Raw genomic sequence first — 20763 nt, forward strand, 5'->3', positions numbered from 1 at the left:
CAACAATGGCTTTAATGCAATGTAGAATATAAAGCAGGAACTAAACAGGAGCGCAGTCTTATGTTCCCTCAGGGGTATAGCAAGATTAATCAAGGGCATTTTTGTTTCCTAATGGAAATGCAGTTAAAATATTAACAAAATCACATTAGTGAAAACTTCAGCAAAGAATGATTGCTCCTCTTCTGCCTCCCCTTGTCTCTCCCCCACTGTTAATGGAGAACACATGCATGGTGACATTAGAACTGAGTAATCCAGTGGTGTCCAGCAGCTCTTACTCTCAGGTGTGTATATGTAAGTGTATGTGTGCAAAGGACTGCAGCCTTAAAAATCAGGGATTGCAGCTCAGGGATTTATCCTTGAACAGAGCTGGGTCAAAATAAGGACTGCATTTATTTTGGTCTGTTTTCATAAGAAATTCTTTCAGCAGGTGGTTAACATTCTGAATGCTAAGAAAGGAATTTTGGAGGCGCACATCACTAAATGGGTTCTGTGTCTGGGAAAAAGTTTATCAACAACTGGGTATCATTTTCTGCTCTTTTCCTCCCTTCCCAAATTCTATACTACCGTTTCTCACCCTCTCCTCCAAGACTTCGTTCAAACATGACATTTCAAAAGCTGGCATTTCCCAAGGCACTTTTAGCATATTGTGAAAGTTCACAATATTGAAAACTGGGGATATCAGTGATTGGGTTCATAAAGCAAATAAGCCATGTTGGCTTGTTGTGCTGTCTGAACCCAGCCACCATGGTTTGTGTCTGGTTAACAAAGCACATGGCTGGGTTCAGCAATGGGCAGGTTTGGATGATACTTTAATTCCAGGCTGGGTTTTATACCCACTTGAGGCTTAAAATTTAGTTGTGTCCAGCTAATAATCAGGCACAGTAGGGCCCTGAGCCACCTCCTGCCCCACTTTCTCCTTGAGTCCTGCCAATGGCACCTCGAGGGACAGTTGGGAGCAAGGAGCAGAGCAGGTATGGTAGCTGCCGAAAGTGGACATTCCCAGGAGCTATCATTTGCTGCCCTGCCCTGCAGAAGCTGGGCAAGTAGAATAATGTAGAAGCATTGGCAGTGGGGTGAGGTGGGGAACCAGGAGTGAGGCACAAGCCACCTCGCACCGGGCTTCCGAGTCCTGTTGCCAGCCCTGCCTTGAATTGGACCACCAGCAGTTAGTACTTGGACTGAGCAAGCATGCAGGTCATCCCATCCCAACTGTCCCCAGTGTTGCTTGCTGCATTGCATTTTAATTTATAATCATTATTTCCAAAAATGCATCTATACGTATAACACATGCACATTTTAGGTAGATTCATATCCTCTTCTGTGCTTTTTGCCGGTGGAGATTTCCTCGTGTTTGGTGTGTAAGTGCTCACCCAACACTGAACTCAGCAGAAATGTGTTTTCTGGCTCTGTGTGCATGAGAACGTGCCGTGAGGCCTTTTGTTGCAGCCATCCTTGGAAACGCCACAGCAACCAGGCATACATGTACTGATCTGATGTCGTCCAAGACACTGTGTGCTCTTGCCAGATGGCATCCCTGTTGAGTGGTAATATGGATTCGAACAGGCCAAAGTAGGAGATACCCTGGGCTATTTGTCATTCCTGACAGCATGGAACCATTCATGTCAGCAGCGCATATTTCTGAGGTGTTAATGTGCATTGCAGATGGGCTGTTGTCATTTTCTATACATTCACTCACTAATCATGTCTTTTCTTTATTTCCTGTTCTGGTTTCAGCTGACCATCACTATGGGTCCGTCCCAAAGGCCATTTCTTATCCTGGGCTGCCTCTTGACAGGTAAATTCTTCTTCCTTTGGATTTGTTTTGCCAAGCCCAACATTCCTCAGCAGGGAAAGCAGCTGGTTTCATCCTGAGACTGGTTAAGGCAAAGTATTCTGAGTGAATTTATGCTCACTGATGTATTGTGAGATTGAACACGAAAAAACCATCAGAAATAGATGTATGTTCTTGGCCGTTCTCAGAATGCTGAGACAATCTGATTTCAAAGAAGTCTGATGTCACAAGGATGATCCGATTTCTCTCATCATATTCCATCATTTCTCATCCCAGAAAAGTAAATATGTGAACAAGTTCTCAAAGGTGTTATCATGCTGGTTCAAACTCACAGGGAAAAATAAACACAATCTGGATTATCCAGAATTCTTAAGCTTTGCTGGCCATGGCAGGAGAATTACCACTGGCTTGCTTAGGGAAAGGGAAAGATGATAACTGAAGCTTGGTCCAGGGGTTAAATTAGTTATGAGTTCTAGGCCCTTGACCTGTGAATAGTACATAATGCTGGTAGATTTCTTGGGTGTGAGCAGCAAGAAGCAATGGGGAAGAAGGCATAGCTGGGTCCAGTTTTGCAGCTCACGGCATAGGAAGAACAAGAATCCACAAACATGAAACATAAAAGTTCTATCATTATCATAATCGTTATCATCATTATCATCCAGACACTTAATTTATAAAAAACTCAACTGACATATAACTTGCTACATTGGGCCACACTGCTATGTACATGTTTTAGAATGGGTTATTTGCAATACTATTTTTTAAAAGTTTAAATAAACTGAAAAGCCACATTTGGTAAAAACTGTAAACTGTTCCCAGGAAAAGATGTATACAAGTGTTCTTTCTGAATAGTTCAAAACTACATGAAGTAAACATTGCAGTGGGCATCCAGCTCCAGAAGACTCACAATCATATTTAACCTCACAACTGCATTCAAATTCACCATTATATTTAACCTCCATCCATGACTTCACTTGGTGCTTCCTTTGGAGCCAAATGGTGCTCTGCAAGGAACCAGTAGGTGAAGCAGAGTTCAGGGTTGGTCAGGCAGGAGTTGGTGGAAGAGGCATGTGTAGAAATAAGCAAGCAATTACCAAATTACAGCGTGCAGTGAGCTACATCCACCATCAAGTTCTGAGCTTCCTTGCTCTCTTCTTCCCTTCTTGTACTGTGGCTCAGCCTCTTTTCTAGAAAAATTGTTTTATACTCCAACTCACCAGAGTCCAGTAACATACAAGCAGCCTAAGGCAAAACCAAACTTAATTGGAGGTTGATAAAAACAAAACAGAATGGGACATGGGAGAGGGAGAGGGAGGCAGGATTTACAGAAAGCAGTAACTCACACTACAGCACAGGCCATGCACCTGAGTTCTCTACTCGAAAGTTCTTGCTCCCCTCCCTACTGCAGTCCACATCGAAGTTCCTACCACCATCCATCACTGTGTCCAGCTATGAAGCCAACCAGAGTGATCTCTGTCTTTGAAAACACTGGCAGTGGGGAGCGGGAGGGCAGTGGGAGGAGTGATGTACAAGTTGGTTGCAGTGCTCTGGGCCACCTGCCACCATGTTGAACCCTTTTCGGGACTCATTGCAGCAATAGGCAACAGAGGACCACAGACTGTTACAGCTGACTTGCAAGTCGGTTGCAGCAGCCTGCACTGTCTAGCACTGTGGCAAGGCCTTTTCGGAGCACAGCGTGGAGCAGAGGAAGCTCCTGGCAGCTGCAGTGCCAATTGGGCACTTTGGAGGTGCTGTCAGTAGCACAAGCCAAACATCTGTCCTGTAGCTGAGCTTGGTTTGAGCTAGGTTCAAATGAAATGGCAACCCTTTATGATTCAAAAGGCCTCATGGATGGAGGTTAAATATGATTGTCAGGATGGCTTATAAGCCAAATTAAGCCACCAGGACAAAACCCATTTCAGGTTTGCACAAGTCTACCCTAAAAGTCTGCCTTAGTCCAATTGGTCCACTGTAGCCTTCCATCTATCCATCCATCCATTCATACATCCAGATACAAGAATCTCATGTGTGAGGCTTTCTCCTTGTTATGCGAAGCCTCACCTGCCCTCACACGTCCACCACCGGGGGGCTTTCTTGGTAGTCAACAACATGATTTGATGGTATTTTTTAGAAGAACTAATCTTTAGAGGAATTCATGTGCTGAATCGTAGAAAAGGAATTTGAGTCTTTAACCTAAGTCTCATGATGACCAAGCTAGGTTTCTCACCTCCACTATCTGATGACTCTCAGTTGTCTCAAAAGCAGGTGCTACTCCGCTGTGTATTTCTCTGTTTTATTGTATGTTGTTTTTATTATTGTTATTTTATGTGCTACTGTAATTCACTTAGAGAGTCTTTGGACTAGTATAGCAGACTGTAAGTTGAATATTAGTTGAATGAGTGAATGAATGAATGAATACTACAGACATGACTGTAGCCTATCCGTGGAAAAGGCCAGTGTTCAGAATGAACTGGTAGCCATTTCTTCCCCCAAAATGAAGTTAAATGTTCCTTCTGGTAACATGCTGGTCTTCCTTCTTCACAGGGCCATGGCTAGCCTCTTGCCAGTCCTTACTTCCCACAATTATTCCCAAGAAAGATGAAATGGTGGTGCAGCTGAATTCCCCCTTCACTCTGAAATGCTTTGGAGACAGTGAAGTAAGCTGGCAATACCCAGTAGCTGAAGGCAACCACACCATAGACATCAGAAGCGAAGAGAACAACAGTGGCTTTTTTGTGACTGTGCTTGAAGTGGCAAATGCTTCTGCTTCTCACACTGGATTGTATACGTGTTATTACAATCATTCTCAAGAAGAGGATAGTGAGGTTGAGGGGAAGGACATCTACATCTATGTGCCAGGTGAGTTGACTTATTTCACTGTATACATGGGAGACTGCCACGAGGGACCTCAGGTGGAGAGCTGATGTAAAAACCCAAGTTTGTATTTGTGGTTCTCTGAGCAAATCAACATTCACAATTTTAAGAATTATGGGCGAAATTGAACTAGTACCCTCCACCAGCAGAAGTTTTCTGTAAGCAGAATGGGGAAGGATGATTTTGCAAGATTACGTCTCTCTGCTTCATCCTCCACCCTCCAAAACTTGCTCTGAACCTTCCAGAGAAAATTTGAAGGCCTGCAGAGAAGAGGGCAAATCACCAAATTATGCCCTACTCATTGTGCTACAGGAAATCTTCCATTGGCAGAAGGATCTAGCAAGATTCCACCCTATACTTAATGCAATTCAACTCCCTTTCTAGATCTGGATTTTCAAGTATTATCCAACCCCTGCATTTCTTCTATACTGCAGTTAATTCAGTTCACATTGTCTAGAACCTAGTGGGCCTTACCATGACTCTGTGTGTACCTTAAAGAATATTCAAGTCCTTTGTGGCTATGCCTCATAAAGGAAAATTGATAGTGGTGTTAGACAAATGATTTCCCAGGGAAGTATGTCAGACATCCAATAGATTTTCCAAGGAATCCACAAGGCTCCCTGGTTTGCAGTGCAAAACCATGCCATAGAAGGTTTCAGGATGAGAGAATCCATCTTGTGCTCTTACAAAGTATCTTTATCAGTACTATCAGTACTTTTTTTGTTTCCTTTTCATTTCTAAAGGCTACCTTAGTGTAGTTTCAACATTTTATTTACATTCGTTTAATTCCACATTATTTATTGTGTTTATTTTAGTGTTATACTCATTTTTACATGGGTTTCAACAGTGGAGACCCAGCCTATGTCCCGATGCCTATAAGTTTTGTGTAGTCGAACCAATTCACAATACAATACAATACAATACAATACAATACAATACAATGTTGTAAGCCGCCCCGAGGCTTCGGCGAATGGGGCGGCATAAAAATGTTTTAATAAATAAATAATAAATACAATAAAATAGCAAATGTTCTACCACCTTCATATGGGATTATACCTGCCAATGTATACACAGATTTACCAAAAGGATGTCATTTTATAAGCAATTTTGTAAGTTTCCCATTATTTTTAAAGCAGCCTTCCCCAACCATGTGCCTTCCAGAAACATTTCAACTGCAACACCCAGAATTCCCAGTTAATGGCCTTACTGGATGGGAGTTTTGGGAAATATGATCCAAATGCCTCTGAAGGGCACCAGGTTGGGGAAGGCTGACTTAAAAGGGTTAGGGCTGCACTTCTCTTGTTCCATGATAAAGCATTTTCCATGCAAATGTCATGAAAGCTGTGGACATTCCACTATCATGAGCCCCCAAGACATCAGAGGAGCCAAGTTTTGGACAGATTGGGCAAATGTCCTATTGGATCTTTGGAGACTTCTTGCAGAACATGAACTAATGCTGTTTCACAACTCTCTCCATTCCCCTTCAGCCTGAGCCCCGTCACCTAATTGAGTCACCTAATTGATTGGCATAATAGACAGAGATACCTGAAGCTTGATCCTCTCATGCAGAGCACTCATCCTGCTTTTAAAAACCAGAGGGTATACCCGGACTACTGTTTTGATTATTGCTGGAGGGGGTGTTTATACTTTGACTTATAATCCCACCAGTATGGAATTTGTCCTTGTCCTGAGGTAACTCCCCCTTATTTGAGAACTTCCCTAAGGACCAAAGAACAAGCTGCCCAAGTTGTAGATCTTAGATGGTTTATTTTTGTTCTTTATTATCTAATGAAAATGTCTCTTTCTGTCATGAACAATGTATATTTTTAAGGAAGCCATAAATTTCTCAGTAAGAATTTGGAAAGCACAGGTGGAAACCATTTTCTTTATTAAAAGCAGAATGCTTTTAAAGTCCTTGCACTGAATCAATTCCAAGCAAAAGGAACTGCGGGAGGGAAAGGGGGGGGGGGGGCGATGAGGACCCGCTTAGTGGGAGAAAGTGAATGCACTGAGTTTATGGAATGCAAGTTTCTATGCTGCCACATATGAGTGATTGTTACAAGCTCTCACAGTGTGCATTACAAATTCTTTTGCTGGCTGGGTTCTGCCTTCCATAGATGCAATTTCCCTCTATCATACTTGATAGAAGCCATCTTGATCTTGCAGCCAAAATGTCTTTACTTGTACAAGAAAAGTTTGAATAATCTAAGAAATGGATTTTTAAATATAAGACTATTTTACTACAAAATTACAGAAGACTGTAATATGTGGTTTTCCCCTCTTTAATTTAATCTGCCTATCAACAAGGCTGTTTGTTCTCTGCCCTAGAAGGAAAACAAATGAATAAATTTGAGCCTGTGTGGTATAGTGCTTAAGAGCATGGGACTGGGACTCAGACGATCTGGGTTCTAGTCCCCGCTCCGCTATGGAGCCAACTGGGTGACTTTGGGCCAGTCACAGACTCTCAGCCCAACCTACCTCACAGGGTTGTTGTTGTGGGGATAAGATGGAGGAGGAGATGTAAGCTTCCTTGAGCCCTTTGTAGGAAAAAGGCGGGATATAAATCGAAAACAAAAACAAAAACCTTTTGTGACAAACCTTCCCATCCCAGTTTTGTGATATGAAAAGCTGTCACCTCTATGAATTTAAATGGAACAATTTTGCTTACTTTCTTTTAGTTCACACAATTCTAGATTTTTACTATTTGCTGAATGTGCCCCCTCAAATTTCGTGGATGATGAAAGGCTGGTTGCATACTCCCTTTCAATTTGGCAGGCAGGGGAATGGGAAGTGTGGGGCAGAACAGCTGAAACATGCACCAGAGTCCTTCCTGGTGGTTGCCTTTCAGTTTCTTTTCCAGAAGGCTCTGGGAGCAATGGTAATGCATGATGTTACATTGCCTAACTTAGTGTCCTTGCTTGGGGAATTTGGAAAAAAGGAATGGTGCCAGGAGCAGCTTCAAGATGCAGAGGGAAATTTGTTTCACTCAGGAATATAGCTCAGGTATCCCCATTTAGCCGTTTGTCTCTTCCTACCATGACCGGCAGAAACTGTCCTGTGCAGATGCTAACACTTTTTGCTGCACAGATTTTGTAATACATGAAAACATGAACAAATTTGCAACCATAAAGAGTAAATTGTGCTTTTTGGGGTGAGATGGGGCATGAGAAGGAACAAAGATGCAGTTCTTAGTGCTGGAATTTTGTAGCCTGTTCTGTAGCATTTTGGTGCTCCTCTGGAATTGCAGGATGCACATTTTCCATATGTCGTCTCTGATCTGGAATTGAAAACATCAACTGCTGCTGTGTTTGGAAGAGACATATAATTTTTGGAAGAGGCACATCTTTTTTTCATCTTTTCCTGGTCTGAAGGATATGTTGCACCCTCCTGCATTGCCCATCTCCAAATGCTCACATTTTTGCCTTCCAAACATGCCACACCCAGTGTTTTCTACTGTAGGGAGGCCACACTTGAGAAATTGACTCCAGATGTGATACACTTTAGTGGTACAGACGGAGAGAAGCCTTGATAATGTGTATGATTAAGGAGGTGCCGGTTTGCAGAAACATGGTCACCAAACCATTGGAATTTTTAAGAAGCAAAGTACTAGTTCAGATATAACATTAACCCATCTTTTTTAACTCATGGTTGACCTATCCAAGGTTTGTCTGTCTGACAAGTGAAAAAACTGTGGGTTTTTTTTGTTTCCATGGGTTGTTTTCTTCCTCCTTTCCCTGTTCTTCCCTGTATACCTTTGTGGTTCTGTTGTGTTGTAGTGTGTGTTTGTTCCTTTTTCACGACTACTGCCCATCACCTCTATAGCCTGGAGAAACAAACCACAGTTCTGGGTTTGTAAATAACCACTCATGGATTAAAAAAGCATACACAGTTCACAACTGAACAACAAGCCATGATTTGTTAGTACAATAATGGCCTTACACTGCAGCAGCTCAGAACTCAATAAACCAAAGCATAGATTAGCATTATGTGTGAACTAGGCCCTTGTTAGGTGCTACCATTCAAATGTTTTAAAATTCTGTTTTTCCATAGTTTGCATCATTTTGCCATCACATTCACAGAGTGACCAAAAGGCACCTTTAACCTCAGTTGGAAAAGCAGCAATTCCTCTTTGCTTTTCTGGATTTTTTAAAAGTGTGACAGATTAAATGGCATCATATTTATTGTCTTGTTGTGTAATACTTTATAATTTCTTGAGCTGTTGCTTACTGCTAAGATGACTCTAGGGAAAACAGGACACAGTTCCTGTAGTATTTTGAAGAATATTATGTCCAGTCTGGCTTGTCCTTCAGAGGGGGGTGAGAAAAGCTACAACTGCTGATGTTCTCTGTTCTGCATAGCTCTTAGAGGCACAGAGCACCTCTCCTCTTCTCCAGCTGGTTATATACAACTAATAAATTCTGAAAACCCGAAGAAATTAATGTCTTTTTAACAAAGGCTGCAACCTCACACCCTGTCTAGGGTTACCAACCATTGCATATTTGTCTGCCCATTTTGGTATCATGTCTTAATTTGATATGCAAGCATTTGTTATTTTGAGTCAGAGAGGTTTGTAATTATTTTGTGCTCAGTATTTGTTTCTTAGTTCACCAGACTCCTCACCCTCATCCTGAACCCCCTAAGCATTTACTGAATCCATCCCTGGATGGTTCAAAAAGCTAACCCAGGCTGTGTCCTTGCAATAGTCATTTTTCCATCCAATGGCCTCCAATAGCATCCTGCTCCCTGGCCCACCAACAACAGCCTTCAGGCTGGCAGGTACTAGAGACAGAGCTTTCTCAGTGGTGGGCCCATACTTTTGAAATTTTCTTCCCAGGGAGATACATAAATCTTCCTCACTGCTGGCTTTAAAAAAAGAAAGGAACCCTCCCTCACTTAAGACACAAATGTTCTAGCGTGTACTGCAAATAGAATATTTAAATATACTATTTAACTAGAATATTTAGTACTTAAAATAAATAGCTACCACTGCTACTGTGTACATGATTGCAAATTGTATTGAAATATTTCAATGTTTTTGCAATGGGGAAAGGTATGTTGTGAAAGCATCACATCCTAAAATACAGGTTTAAACACTTTTAAATAATAAATAAATCCAATATATGATTATTCTGAAGCAAGCCCCACAGTTTTCAATTAAGCTTACTCTCTTGTAAGTTCATTAAGGTAGGACTTCAGGCCTAAAATGATTTAGATTTATGACTCTGAACTACACATGAAAAGCAAGGTGTAGAGTTACTCATTCACACCTGTGTTCTAAGTGTCCCATCCCCTGGCCAGCTGCTACTGATCTAAACATGCCCCAACACGGCTGAGAGGGTCCAGCAGCCCTCCTTCTGCACCCCAGGTAGCTTCATCTGGAGGAACATTCTTCTGCAGGAGCTTCTGCACTGTGCTCTGTGTTGCTCAGCTTTCCCTTGAGAGAATGCTGTGTATGCCAGGACCAACCCAAGACATTTTGGAGGAAGGCCAAGATGGCACATGTACATCATTTCAGGTACAAAAGATGACTGGACTAGCAGCTGAGTCTTTCCTGCAACATCTATAACATCTGAAGGCAGCAGGTGAGCTTAGGGGAGTGGAGTGCAAGCTGTGTGGCACACCAAACTCCTTGCTGCCATGCTGCCAGCTCCCCAGCATCTGCCATCTGAAGCACTCTGCCTAACTGTAGAGCTGGCCCTGGTGGGTGTGCCAAAGATCTGGGGAAAATGAGCTGCTAAAGGCTGCTAGGAAAGGAATGTAAGCATCTCACATGACCTTGCCCAGGCAAGAAAAGGTTAAAATAGAGATATGTGGAAGGTGTTCCATCTTACAAGTATTCTTCTAGCCCTGTTGATAAACCAAAATATCTAACTCTCAACAGATCCGACAGTCCCCTTTGTTCCAACATCCCCAGAAGATGTGTTTATTGTCATAACTGAGGAAGACGGGTCTTCTGTCATCCCTTGCCGTACAAGCGACCCTAATGCTCAAGTAACACTCATGAACAGTGATGGCAAAGTCTTGTATGCCTTCTATGACAACAGACAGGGCTTCATCGGAAACTTCTCTGCAGGCTCTTATGTGTGCAAGACCATGGTTCAGGAAGTAGAGTTCCAGTCTGCCGAATTTTTCATCTATGTTTACAAAGGTACTTCTTTATATATATTCTCAATGGGAGGGACAAATCATGAGTCTCTTTATGTGCTCTGGAGGGCGAAAGGGGACATAGCACTAAAGATGTGCAAAAGGCCCTCACATCAAGAACAGCCCCAATGAACTTGTCATGCAATTGCACCAGCCGAATTCAACTGGTGTAGAAGAAAGAGAGCCAAGTCATACATGTCAGCTATGTAGTTGTGAAATAGAAGGATCGTATTAGAAAAGAGGGGTGGGAACCCTAATTGAGCATCCCCGTTGACATTGCTGAATGCACAGGAATTCAAACACACTTTCTAATGCTAAGTATTGCGTAGATGGATAAATATGTTCCGTGTTCTTCCACATTCTGCTTAATCAGTATTTTGAAAATATCAAATGATTTCCATGACATTTATGAAGATATATGCAAAATCTTGAATGCCTTATTAAAACACAAAGTGATCAAGATTCTCACCTATTCCTGTGCAGGAGCTCTTGCCTTGTTACTCTTCTGCAAACTTGTTATTCATAGCTAGATCTCCATATTCTCCTGAAGCCCAGCATTCATCTGTTGCTTATTATAAGAGTTATATTTTGCAAAGCCACATTGGTTTGCAAGTTAAGGAGTTTACAAGGCAACAAACTAGACTTCACAAAATCAACAAGGGCAAATAAAATATTTTTTTCAAAAGGGAAAATAAATGTTGGCTATCTCTCATAGGGTGGACAGGAATCATGTCAAATGCTAAACACTTGTTTCTGAAAGCACCACAATCAATTTTGATGGACTTGTCTTAAGATGGACCTATTTTAAGAATTCCTACCCCATTTATACAGAAAGATATCCTACAACTCCCAGCATTCCCCAGCTAGCCCTGGCCTTTCTTCTCCCTAAACTTGCATAGGGTTGCCTCTTGGGTGCAGAGGATCCCCTCAAAGATTACTGGTGGAAATTGTTCAAAAATTGTATAACATGTATAATGTTTCTTAAACATGTTGAATTTCTTTTCTTCTTGCAGCTACTTCAAATCTTCATGTTGAGATTGAGTCCCTCAAGACAGTGTATAAAACAGGCGAAACCATTGTTGTAACTTGTGTGGTCTTGGATAATGAAGTGGTGAACTTAGAGTGGAATTATCCGGGGAAAATGGTAAATACCCACCTTTGTTGCTGACCGAAGAAAACCATGGGTGGGGTTTATGTATTTATTTATTTTAGAAAATGGAATATAGCCAGATGAAAAGAGACCAGCTTCTTTTGTGCTAACTTGGTATCATAAATCAAGGCTTGATTGTTAGTGAACATGCAGAGCTTTACAAGATATTATGAGACGGTAACTTATGAGGTTGACAGGAAATGGGACTCTTGATGCAGAGCACTAACATTATGACTTCAAGCCATAATCTACCAGCAAAGCACACTAGCATTTACTCAGAACCAGTGTGCAATCCCAGTTCAAAGTGTCAAACTAGGAATAGGAAGATCTTGGTTCAACGCCGGTCAAAGCCACAAACCGGCCTAGCTGGCACTGATTTCGTAGCTTATCCCTCTTAGTCGTTGCAAGGATAAGAAGGGATAAGCCCAGGCACTCTCTTAAAGAAGTTCATTTGAAGTGAATGTGAAAAGACAGTTGTGACTAACTTCAGTCCCATTATTTCAATAGGAACATTATGACTTACTTAGTCTGGGTCCACCCTAGAGTTCTTCAAAGCAGAAAACCAAGTAAAAGAAGTCTCTGTCTAAATTTCTTTCACATTATGGACATTATGTTTCACACCGATATAAAGCTAGGGTTGAGCCCCAGTTCTCAGAAGCTACTTTCTTACATTTACAGTATAAAACTTATCCTGTAATTGATTTCCTCTGACATACAGGAGGTGATATAGATACTTTTTCCTTGGATCCATGACTGCAAACCTAAGCATTCTTACAGGTTCTGTTGAATGAAGTGAGATCTACTCTTGCACATCTACCCTGCTCCAGCTAGGGACCACATGAAAAAGTAGCCTTCAGCGTTTGTACCCCTGGCTAGATGAGGAATTTCACTTGGCGTATGGTTTTGGATCCCAGTCCCTTAACCAGAGTTGTGTGTGCTCTACCACAATCAGATAGGCACAACAGCTTTGAACTTAAATTTGGGATGATGAATAAGGGGTAACCATTCCCCTCCTTTCCAGTGAACGACCCACAGGCACTAGTCTGGATATCCAACTACAGTGACACATGTGCAGTTGCATGAAGATCAATGCACTTGCTTGCTTGGATTTATACCCACCATTATGGCTTAGTGGGAAGCCACACAAACACATTTGGTTGTATCCAATGTTAGTCTAACTTAAGTCACAGTCATTTCTGTGTGTCTGTTCTAGTAGAACTAACATTGGTTTCAGCCTATTAGACTAGCAGAATTCCAGTTTACTTCATCCTCATCATCACCATCTATCACATTTACAACTCAAACCAGTTTCAAGAGAGCAACATAGCTATTGTCCAACTTACCCTCTGAATACTTGTTGAGATAAGGAAAAAGAAACCTTTGCTAATTTCCAAGAATTAAGATGGGAGCTGGTCTGGAGAGTCTCTTAGGAGAAACAATCCTCAAGAATAAGCCCTCTTTGAAAAGAGCTTGCTCCTTGTCCCACTCACCTGAGCTTCAATAAATAAAGATGGGATTTGGAGTAGCATTTCCTCTGAGGTTTGTTGTATGCAGAAACATATAGAATGGGTCTAATTATTTTCTGTAGCTTGTTTAATGAAGGGGGTTGTTCTGCTTCATTCCATATGCAGAAGAACAAAGGCTTAATCTCACTAGAGGACATCAAAATTCCAACCCAGAAGCTGGTTTACAACTTGACCATCCCAGATGCTTCAGTGAAAGACACTGGAGATTACGAATGTGCAGCTCGACATGTGACCAAAGACTTCAAGGAATCTGAAAGGGTGGCCATCACAGTTCATGGTAGAGTCAGTTTCTTGTTCCCAATTGAGCTTGCTGACAGTTTGTCACTGAAAGATACTCATTGAAACCTTTGTCCTCCCACAGATAAAGGATTCATTCATTTGGAGCCCCATTTCAACCACATGGAAGCTGTAAACTTGCATGAAGTTAAACACTTTATAGTTGATGTGCATGCATACCCAGAGCCCAAACTGTTTTGGTTGAAGGACAATGTCACTCTGATGGATAATCTCACAGAGATTGTCACTAGCTCCAAGCAGATCCAGGAGACGAGGTAACAAAAATATTTGAAAGGGAGCTGTTGATGTCTTGGCATGTGATTCTCCATTTGCACAGATCATTCCCTCCTTTGGAGAAGCTCCAATCCATAAACCTTTCTGTGAAATTGTCCTTATTCCTTTGAGCACTTTTTCTTTCTGCTTCTGTCATGTCATTAATACCATTCATAAACATCGGTCCTTGGTTGAACAGAATAGAGCCACTGTGGCTCATTGATTACATCTCTGGTTGCATCTCAAACAGTAGACAACCCAGCAAAAATCAGGTTCCTATTTTTTCTCTACATAATACTTCATCATCCCTTCCAGTGCAGTAAAAATGCCATCCTCCTCCTTAAAACCTCTCTAGAACTTGGACCTTCACTACTTGTCCTTCTTTTCCTCAGCTCAGTCTCCTGGTGCTTCTTCCACTACAATGAAAACCAGTTCTGGCTCTCGCACCTGATACTTCTTTTATATGGCAATCTTCCACGTGGGTGATCAAGTGCAATTCTTTCCAGTATCTCAAAATTATCTAGCCGACGCCTATCTTCTGAAACTGTTCTTCAGCTTTATACAGATTATAAGATGCTGTGCTTGCTTGTATCTCAGTTATATTACAAGATGTGTAACAGAACTGTACGCATGTCTACTCAGAAGTAGGTTCCTCTGAATGCAGTAGGGCTTACTCCTGGGCTGTGATCCAGAGAGGGAGGGAGCTCATCATGCAAACTGAAACATTCATCTTTTTTTTCCATGCTGCATAAGCTAGATAAACTCCCCTGCTTCACTGAAAACAACGGGATTTGCATACTTAAATCTCTTTGCTTCCAGTTGGATTTAAATGCATTCAGCTATTATTGGTTGCACTGATCTAAAAGCATAGTGATCTGTATTAACTTCCTGTCCTTTCTGAATGTGCTCAGGACTGGACGGAGGAGCTACTTTACAACATTGATGTTTCCTTACAGTGAGCCTTCCTTGTACACACGTTTGTTTCTAATAAAGCCATCTGTTCTTACTGCTAGTAATTACATAGTTGCACTGTTTACCAAAATGAATCCAATATTTTGTCTACTTTTTATAGGTACTGGAGTGTATTAAAATTAATTCGTGCCAAAGAAGAAGACAGTGGGGAGTATACTCTTGTAGCACAGAATGAAGATGAAATTCAAAGATATACTTTCTCTCTGCTCATACAAGGTACACCTGTACAATCGGTAAAAAAACCCCCCATCATACCAATATTAAATTTCATAAGTGAACTTGGAGGCGAAGTGACAGTATGGCGCTAATGAACATCCAGGTTCCTAAATATGGAAAGTATTGAATGAGAGATTAAGGAAACCTGGGTTCAAATCCCTGTTCAGCTATGCAAGCCACTGGCTGGCTAGGGAATCGTGCAAATTCTAGTTCCACACATCCAGAGGTTGTAGAAGTCTGATATAGACCAATGATAACTGATCACAGCCTAAATAGCTTGCATCAGATTATTTCTTCCATGGCTTCAGTCACATTGTATGCTTTTGGTACAAATAACAATTTGTACATTAAGTTCTGAGCCTTAGAAATAAAGGTCACCCTTCATTAATGTACTCAGCATTTGCATTCTCTCAAGAACAGCATATGGTATGAATAATACTTCTGAAAGTTAGGGTCAATAATATGACAAACTGCCTAGGAACAAACTTGCTCACTTGCTGCTGTCCATGGATGATATTTTGGAGATTATTTCAGCCCCAGATGTTGACATACTTAAACATCTGCTGTGCCTGGCTGACTGTCAGAAATGGTCCCTTCCACATGGATTTAATTTGAAAAGAGGAAGGGGTACATTAAAGGGATAAAGACTCAGTACACAATGAGCATCGAGCAGAGAACTTACCTTGGTGACTATTCTTGAGCAGTTTTTGTTAAAAAGCATTTTGGAAGGAATTCATATAGATGTCTGCTCCCCCCCCCCCCCCCCCCACACACACAGGGTTGCTGATACAGTAACTATCTACCAGTTATTTTACTTACTGAACTTGTATACTGCTTTCCCTCTAAGTGGGCTTCTTTTCCAAGCAACCTCACATCTAATTGACTTCAGCACCAAAATGGTTGAAGGTTATGTCATTGGCCTTCAGTCCCTTTTCATACTTAGCAGCAGAGCATATGCTTTGCATGTGGACAGTCCCAGGATCATCTAGTCTGGCATAAGGCAGAATATGAGCTAGGGGGTTTTGTTTTTTAGGCTGGGAATGCTAGAAGCTGTAGTCATTTGCAGATCACCAGATTAAGAATTAGCAATTCCTACTAACTAGGACAAACTAGCCCCTAATCCTACCCATGTATTCAATGAATTTGTTTCCCATAAATATGGTGCAAAGGCTTGCAGTGCAATTTTATGCATATTTATTCAGAAACAAACCACAGTGAACCACACTTTCAGGGAAGCGTTCATAGGAATGCAGTAAGTAGTCTAATCCTGTATACACTTTGATAAAATTAAGTTCCACTGAGTTAAGTAGAAGACACTTGATAATTACAGCCCTGCATCTAAGAAAGCATTCTTATGATCCAAGGGAAAACATCCATGGCTTGGAAAACCCCTTGGAAAGGAGAGTCACAGATATGACTCCTGCCCCCTTGCAGAAAGCATGAAAACATGGTTGGGTTTTTCATGGAAAGGAGGTCTTCCATATGGCCAGGGTCTCATTCAAACCTGTCCCTTTTCAGTTCCTGCTTTAATACGAGACCTGGTGGATAATCATCATGGCTCTGGTGGGCAGACAGTCAGATGTTTGGCAAAAGGGACGCCCCTCCCTGAAGTGGAATGGCTGGTTTGCAAAGACATTAAAAAGTAAGAACATTTGATTTGGGTTGTCTTTGAATAGGATCAGTTTGACAGTGACATTATACATGCATGAGCTTATAGATTATTTGTAATTTTTGGATATGGAGGAAGGGGTGCTAGAAATCTGATTTAAGTGAATAAAATTGTTGAATTCAGTTCGTCTAAGCCATGTACCTCAGTAATGTGATTCAGTTAGGGTTAACCCTAACAGTTTAACAGTATTTTCCCAAATAATGTTAGACTCATTTGAAAGCACATGCAACTAAGGCAAGAATAGTATTTTGGCATGAAAGGAGACAAGTTGTAGATCACAAGTGGCTACTCCCATAGAAATACTTTCCGTTCAGCTTCACATGACTCAGGCCAACCTTCACCAGCCCAGTGCCCTTCACAAGTTGGGCTGCGACTTTCATCAGTTGGTGAAGGCTGGCTTAGGCACTCTGTCCTTACCTACCTATATTTGTTTTGTTACACAAACAGTTCTCACTAAGAAGCTAGTGTGGTGTGTTGGTAAGAGTGTTGGACAGACACCCAACCACCAAGCTCTTGGGGTGACTTTGAGCCAATCCTTGACTCTTTATCTATCTCACAAAGCTACTGTAAGGATAAAATGGAGAGGAAAAATAAAAAAACCCAAGATGGAATAGAAATTTAGGAATGAATAACTAGGAATATTTAGCACAATCATCCTAATTTTGTTTGCACCTGTCTCCAGATGCAGCAATGATACCTCATGGACCCTTCTAACTAACAATATTTCTCATATTACTGTGAAGACTCATCTTGATGAAAAAGATGTGATTGAAAGCCAGGTGAATTTTCAGAAGGTGGAAGAAACTTTGGCTGTGCGATGTATGGCAAGAAATGACCTTGGCACTGTCACACGGGAACTGAAGCTTGTGGCTCCAAGTGAGTTAATTTTGTGTATGATCAGCTCAGCAGCTGACTCTAATCCTAACCTCTGCCTTCTTGAAGAGACCCAATCAAACATGAAATAATTAATGCATGCAAAACCAGTGTAGTACCAAATGTTTAATATACACACAACATTGAAAAGAAATGCAATATTACGTGATGTATCTAGCATGCCGTTACATGATTTACAAGAGGGAGTAGATACAGATTTAGTGTTACATAGAATAGATCCAGTGAAATCAATGCAATTTCAGTTAGCCATATCTCATTGATTTCAGTTAGTCTAAGTAAGACTTAAATATGGATGCAACCCATAATCTTTAAGAGTGCAGTGCAATAGAACTCTAAATCACCAGACTGTTATAAAGATTCTTTTTGCCATACTTGTGATAACAGAAGGCAACCAAAGCAACTTCTCTTCTCTCCCAAGTGGAACTAAACCGAACTTACAAAAACAATTACTAGAGTATAGGGAACAGATGGAGAGTCCACGGCATATTAAGAGCTTATTCTCACCCCTCAGATCTGTGCTTCTACAACTTTAGCCATCTCTGAAACCCCAGGGAAATGTCTCTTCACTGAGGAAGTATTGGTATCGTATGTGTCTTTAATCTCAAGAAAGGCAGGAAACAGCGGCTGGTAATTACATGATAGATAGATTTCAATAAAGAGGGACATGATGTAGCCAAAGTTAAGATTTAAAGTGCGGTCCTAGGCATGTCTAACCAGACGTAAGTCCCACTGAGTTCAGTTGCACTTAGAGCAAAGGAACTGTGCATAACAAAACCCAACTTAACACAATTAGATAGACTAGACTGGGAGTTGGAGGAACTCCATTACAGTGGTTTATTTTATTTATTTATTTATTTATTTATTTAAAACATTTCTATGCCGCCCCATCGCAACAAAGCCTCGGGGCGGCTCACAACACATAAATAAATACAGAAGTAATAAAATAAATAAATACTAAATTATACCATAAATAACACCCCCCCAGTGCATTCTTGGCTAATTTAAAAAAAAACAAAACCCCTAGTTAATAAATAATTAACAGTTAAAATAAGTTTTAAATAAAAAGGTCTTAGCCTGGTGCCGAAAAACAAATAACGACGGCACCAGGTGGACCTCTCTGGGGAGCGCATTCCATAGATGGGATGCCACCGCAGAGAAAGCCTTTCTCCGGGTGCTCACCCTCCTAATCTCATTCACAGAGGGTTCCCGGAGGAGGGCATCTGCTGCTGAGCTCAAGGGGCGGGAGGGCATATACGGGTGCAAGTGTTCCTTTAGATAACCAGGTCCCAAGCCATCATAACCAACACCTTGAATTGGGCCCGGACTTCAATCAGGAGCCAGTGGAGCTGACGGAGAACTGGGGTTATATGAGAACAACGCCCAGTCCCCATAGAACAACGCCCAGTCCCCGTAGTTCACTCCTATTGAATGGCCAATTTCAGAAGGTGGTTCTGGGGGAGTATGTGTTTTGGCATTTATGCTATGGGGGTCCACAGGAGATTTCCTGTTGTCTTTGATACAACATATCAGTCCATTGCAGCTACTAGAACTAAATGGTAATAAACATCTGACCTAAGTGTTTCCTTTTCCATACAGCTTTACGATCAGAACTGACAGTGGCTGCCGCCGTTCTAGTGTTGCTAGTGATTGTAATAATTTCGCTGATTGTCCTGGTGATCATATGGAAGCAGGTAATGGAGAAGCACACATCTTTAAGCCATGCTTCCAACCACTTACTGAGTAGGGATGAGACTAATATGTGGCATCCCACTGTCTTGTGCACTACAGAAACCAAGATACGAAATAAGATGGAGAGTCATTGAGTCCATCAGCCCTGATGGCCATGAATATATATATGTCGATCCCATGCAACTGCCCTATGACTCAAGATGGGAATTTCCTAGAGATGGATTAGTACTGGGTAAGCATCACAAAACAGAATGGTTTAAATTACCATTCATTTTGTGTTAATATTGTTACTGGTATTATATGCATAACCGGGAAATCTTGCTCATTGTGCTAGATGTGTGCTGTGGAGTTTATTCCTTGGGCCATGACTCTAAATTAAGGCCCAGTATTCCTGTTTTTGTGATAGTGTGGGAGCTCCACTCTTTGCTACACAGCTGACATGTCACTAGACCCTCAGATGTCATGGGAGGAGCCCATGCAACATCAGTTTCCAATTGCCGATTAACCAAGTTTTCTCAAGAGTTAATGCTGGTGTGATGAGAGGGACTAGATTCCTCTTGCATGGCCCTGCAATGTGTGAAGGAGTGGCACATCAGCAGTTACATAAGACTGCGGGTCGAATAACACAGTTTTGTCATCAAGCATAGTTATGTGTAAATGCATTGTTCCAGAGTAAATGCATGAAGCTCCAAGTAAGATCAGAATCATAGCATTGCAGAAGGGGGAGGTTAAGCTTCTCCTACTCTGAAATGTTTGTCCTGTAATTCCAGCAGCACATGGGGTAGAAAGCAGGTTTAAAAAAATATTGGAGTCAATGGAGGCATCCGTTTTTCAGCACGTGAGGTGATTTCTGGACAAAAATGGCAGAATGAGGACACTTGAACCCCCTTTTCTGAAGCACCACAGTCCCAACTGAGATGAGACCTCTGTGGTGTTTGCTCTAGAGTTAAACACACTCTGGAATTAAAGTCCCAAACACAGAAAATTCAGTTGCATGTAATGACAAAGCTGTTTAATTTAGCTCCCCTTCTAGACATCATGTGAAAATGAGATAGTAGTCTGGCCCCTACTGCTTCAGATAGCTTCCATATCATAATAATGAATATGTTTTCTGAGTGTGGCAGATCCTTGCATAGCTAAAATTGACCCACCCATGCACAGGTTTGGGCTGGTAAGAACCAGAGCCTAGTTAATAACCAGAGCAATGGCTAACTTTAGGCCAGGGGTGGGGTGAGATGGAAAAGAAGGAGAATGGAATGAATACATCTCAGACAGGTTGACATACTAC

At 41.5% G+C, this 20763-nt stretch overlaps 1 protein-coding gene across 5 annotated transcripts in view; it reads left to right on the forward strand.

Annotated features, from left to right (window-relative positions):
• PDGFRA (platelet derived growth factor receptor alpha) overlaps positions 1-20763 on the forward strand; it is a 57785-nt gene that overhangs the window by 12871 nt on the left and 24151 nt on the right. For 4 of the 5 annotated variants that reach the window (XM_044417831.1, XM_044417828.1, XM_044417829.1 and 1 more), the window contains exons 2-12: positions 1735-1795; positions 4337-4651; positions 10548-10814; positions 11824-11954; positions 13592-13763; positions 13848-14037; positions 15108-15223; positions 16742-16865; positions 17575-17768; positions 19383-19477; positions 19575-19707. In XM_044417831.1, coding sequence (XP_044273766.1) covers positions 1747-1795; positions 4337-4651; positions 10548-10814; positions 11824-11954; positions 13592-13763; positions 13848-14037; positions 15108-15223; positions 16742-16865; positions 17575-17768; positions 19383-19477; positions 19575-19707 — 1786 coding nt within the window. In that variant the 5' untranslated portion in view covers positions 1735-1746. Of the gene's footprint in view, positions 1-1559; positions 1796-4336; positions 4652-10547; positions 10815-11823; positions 11955-13591; positions 13764-13847; positions 14038-15107; positions 15224-16741; positions 16866-17574; positions 17769-19382; positions 19478-19574; positions 19708-20763 lie in introns of those variants that run through there. The other variant, XM_044417827.1, reaches the window with a different exon arrangement.

This window comes from Varanus komodoensis, unplaced genomic scaffold (assembly GCF_004798865.1).
Source record: "Varanus komodoensis strain SLA01 unplaced genomic scaffold, ASM479886v1 scaffold9, whole genome shotgun sequence".
Lineage (NCBI taxonomy): Eukaryota > Metazoa > Chordata > Lepidosauria > Squamata > Varanidae > Varanus > Varanus komodoensis.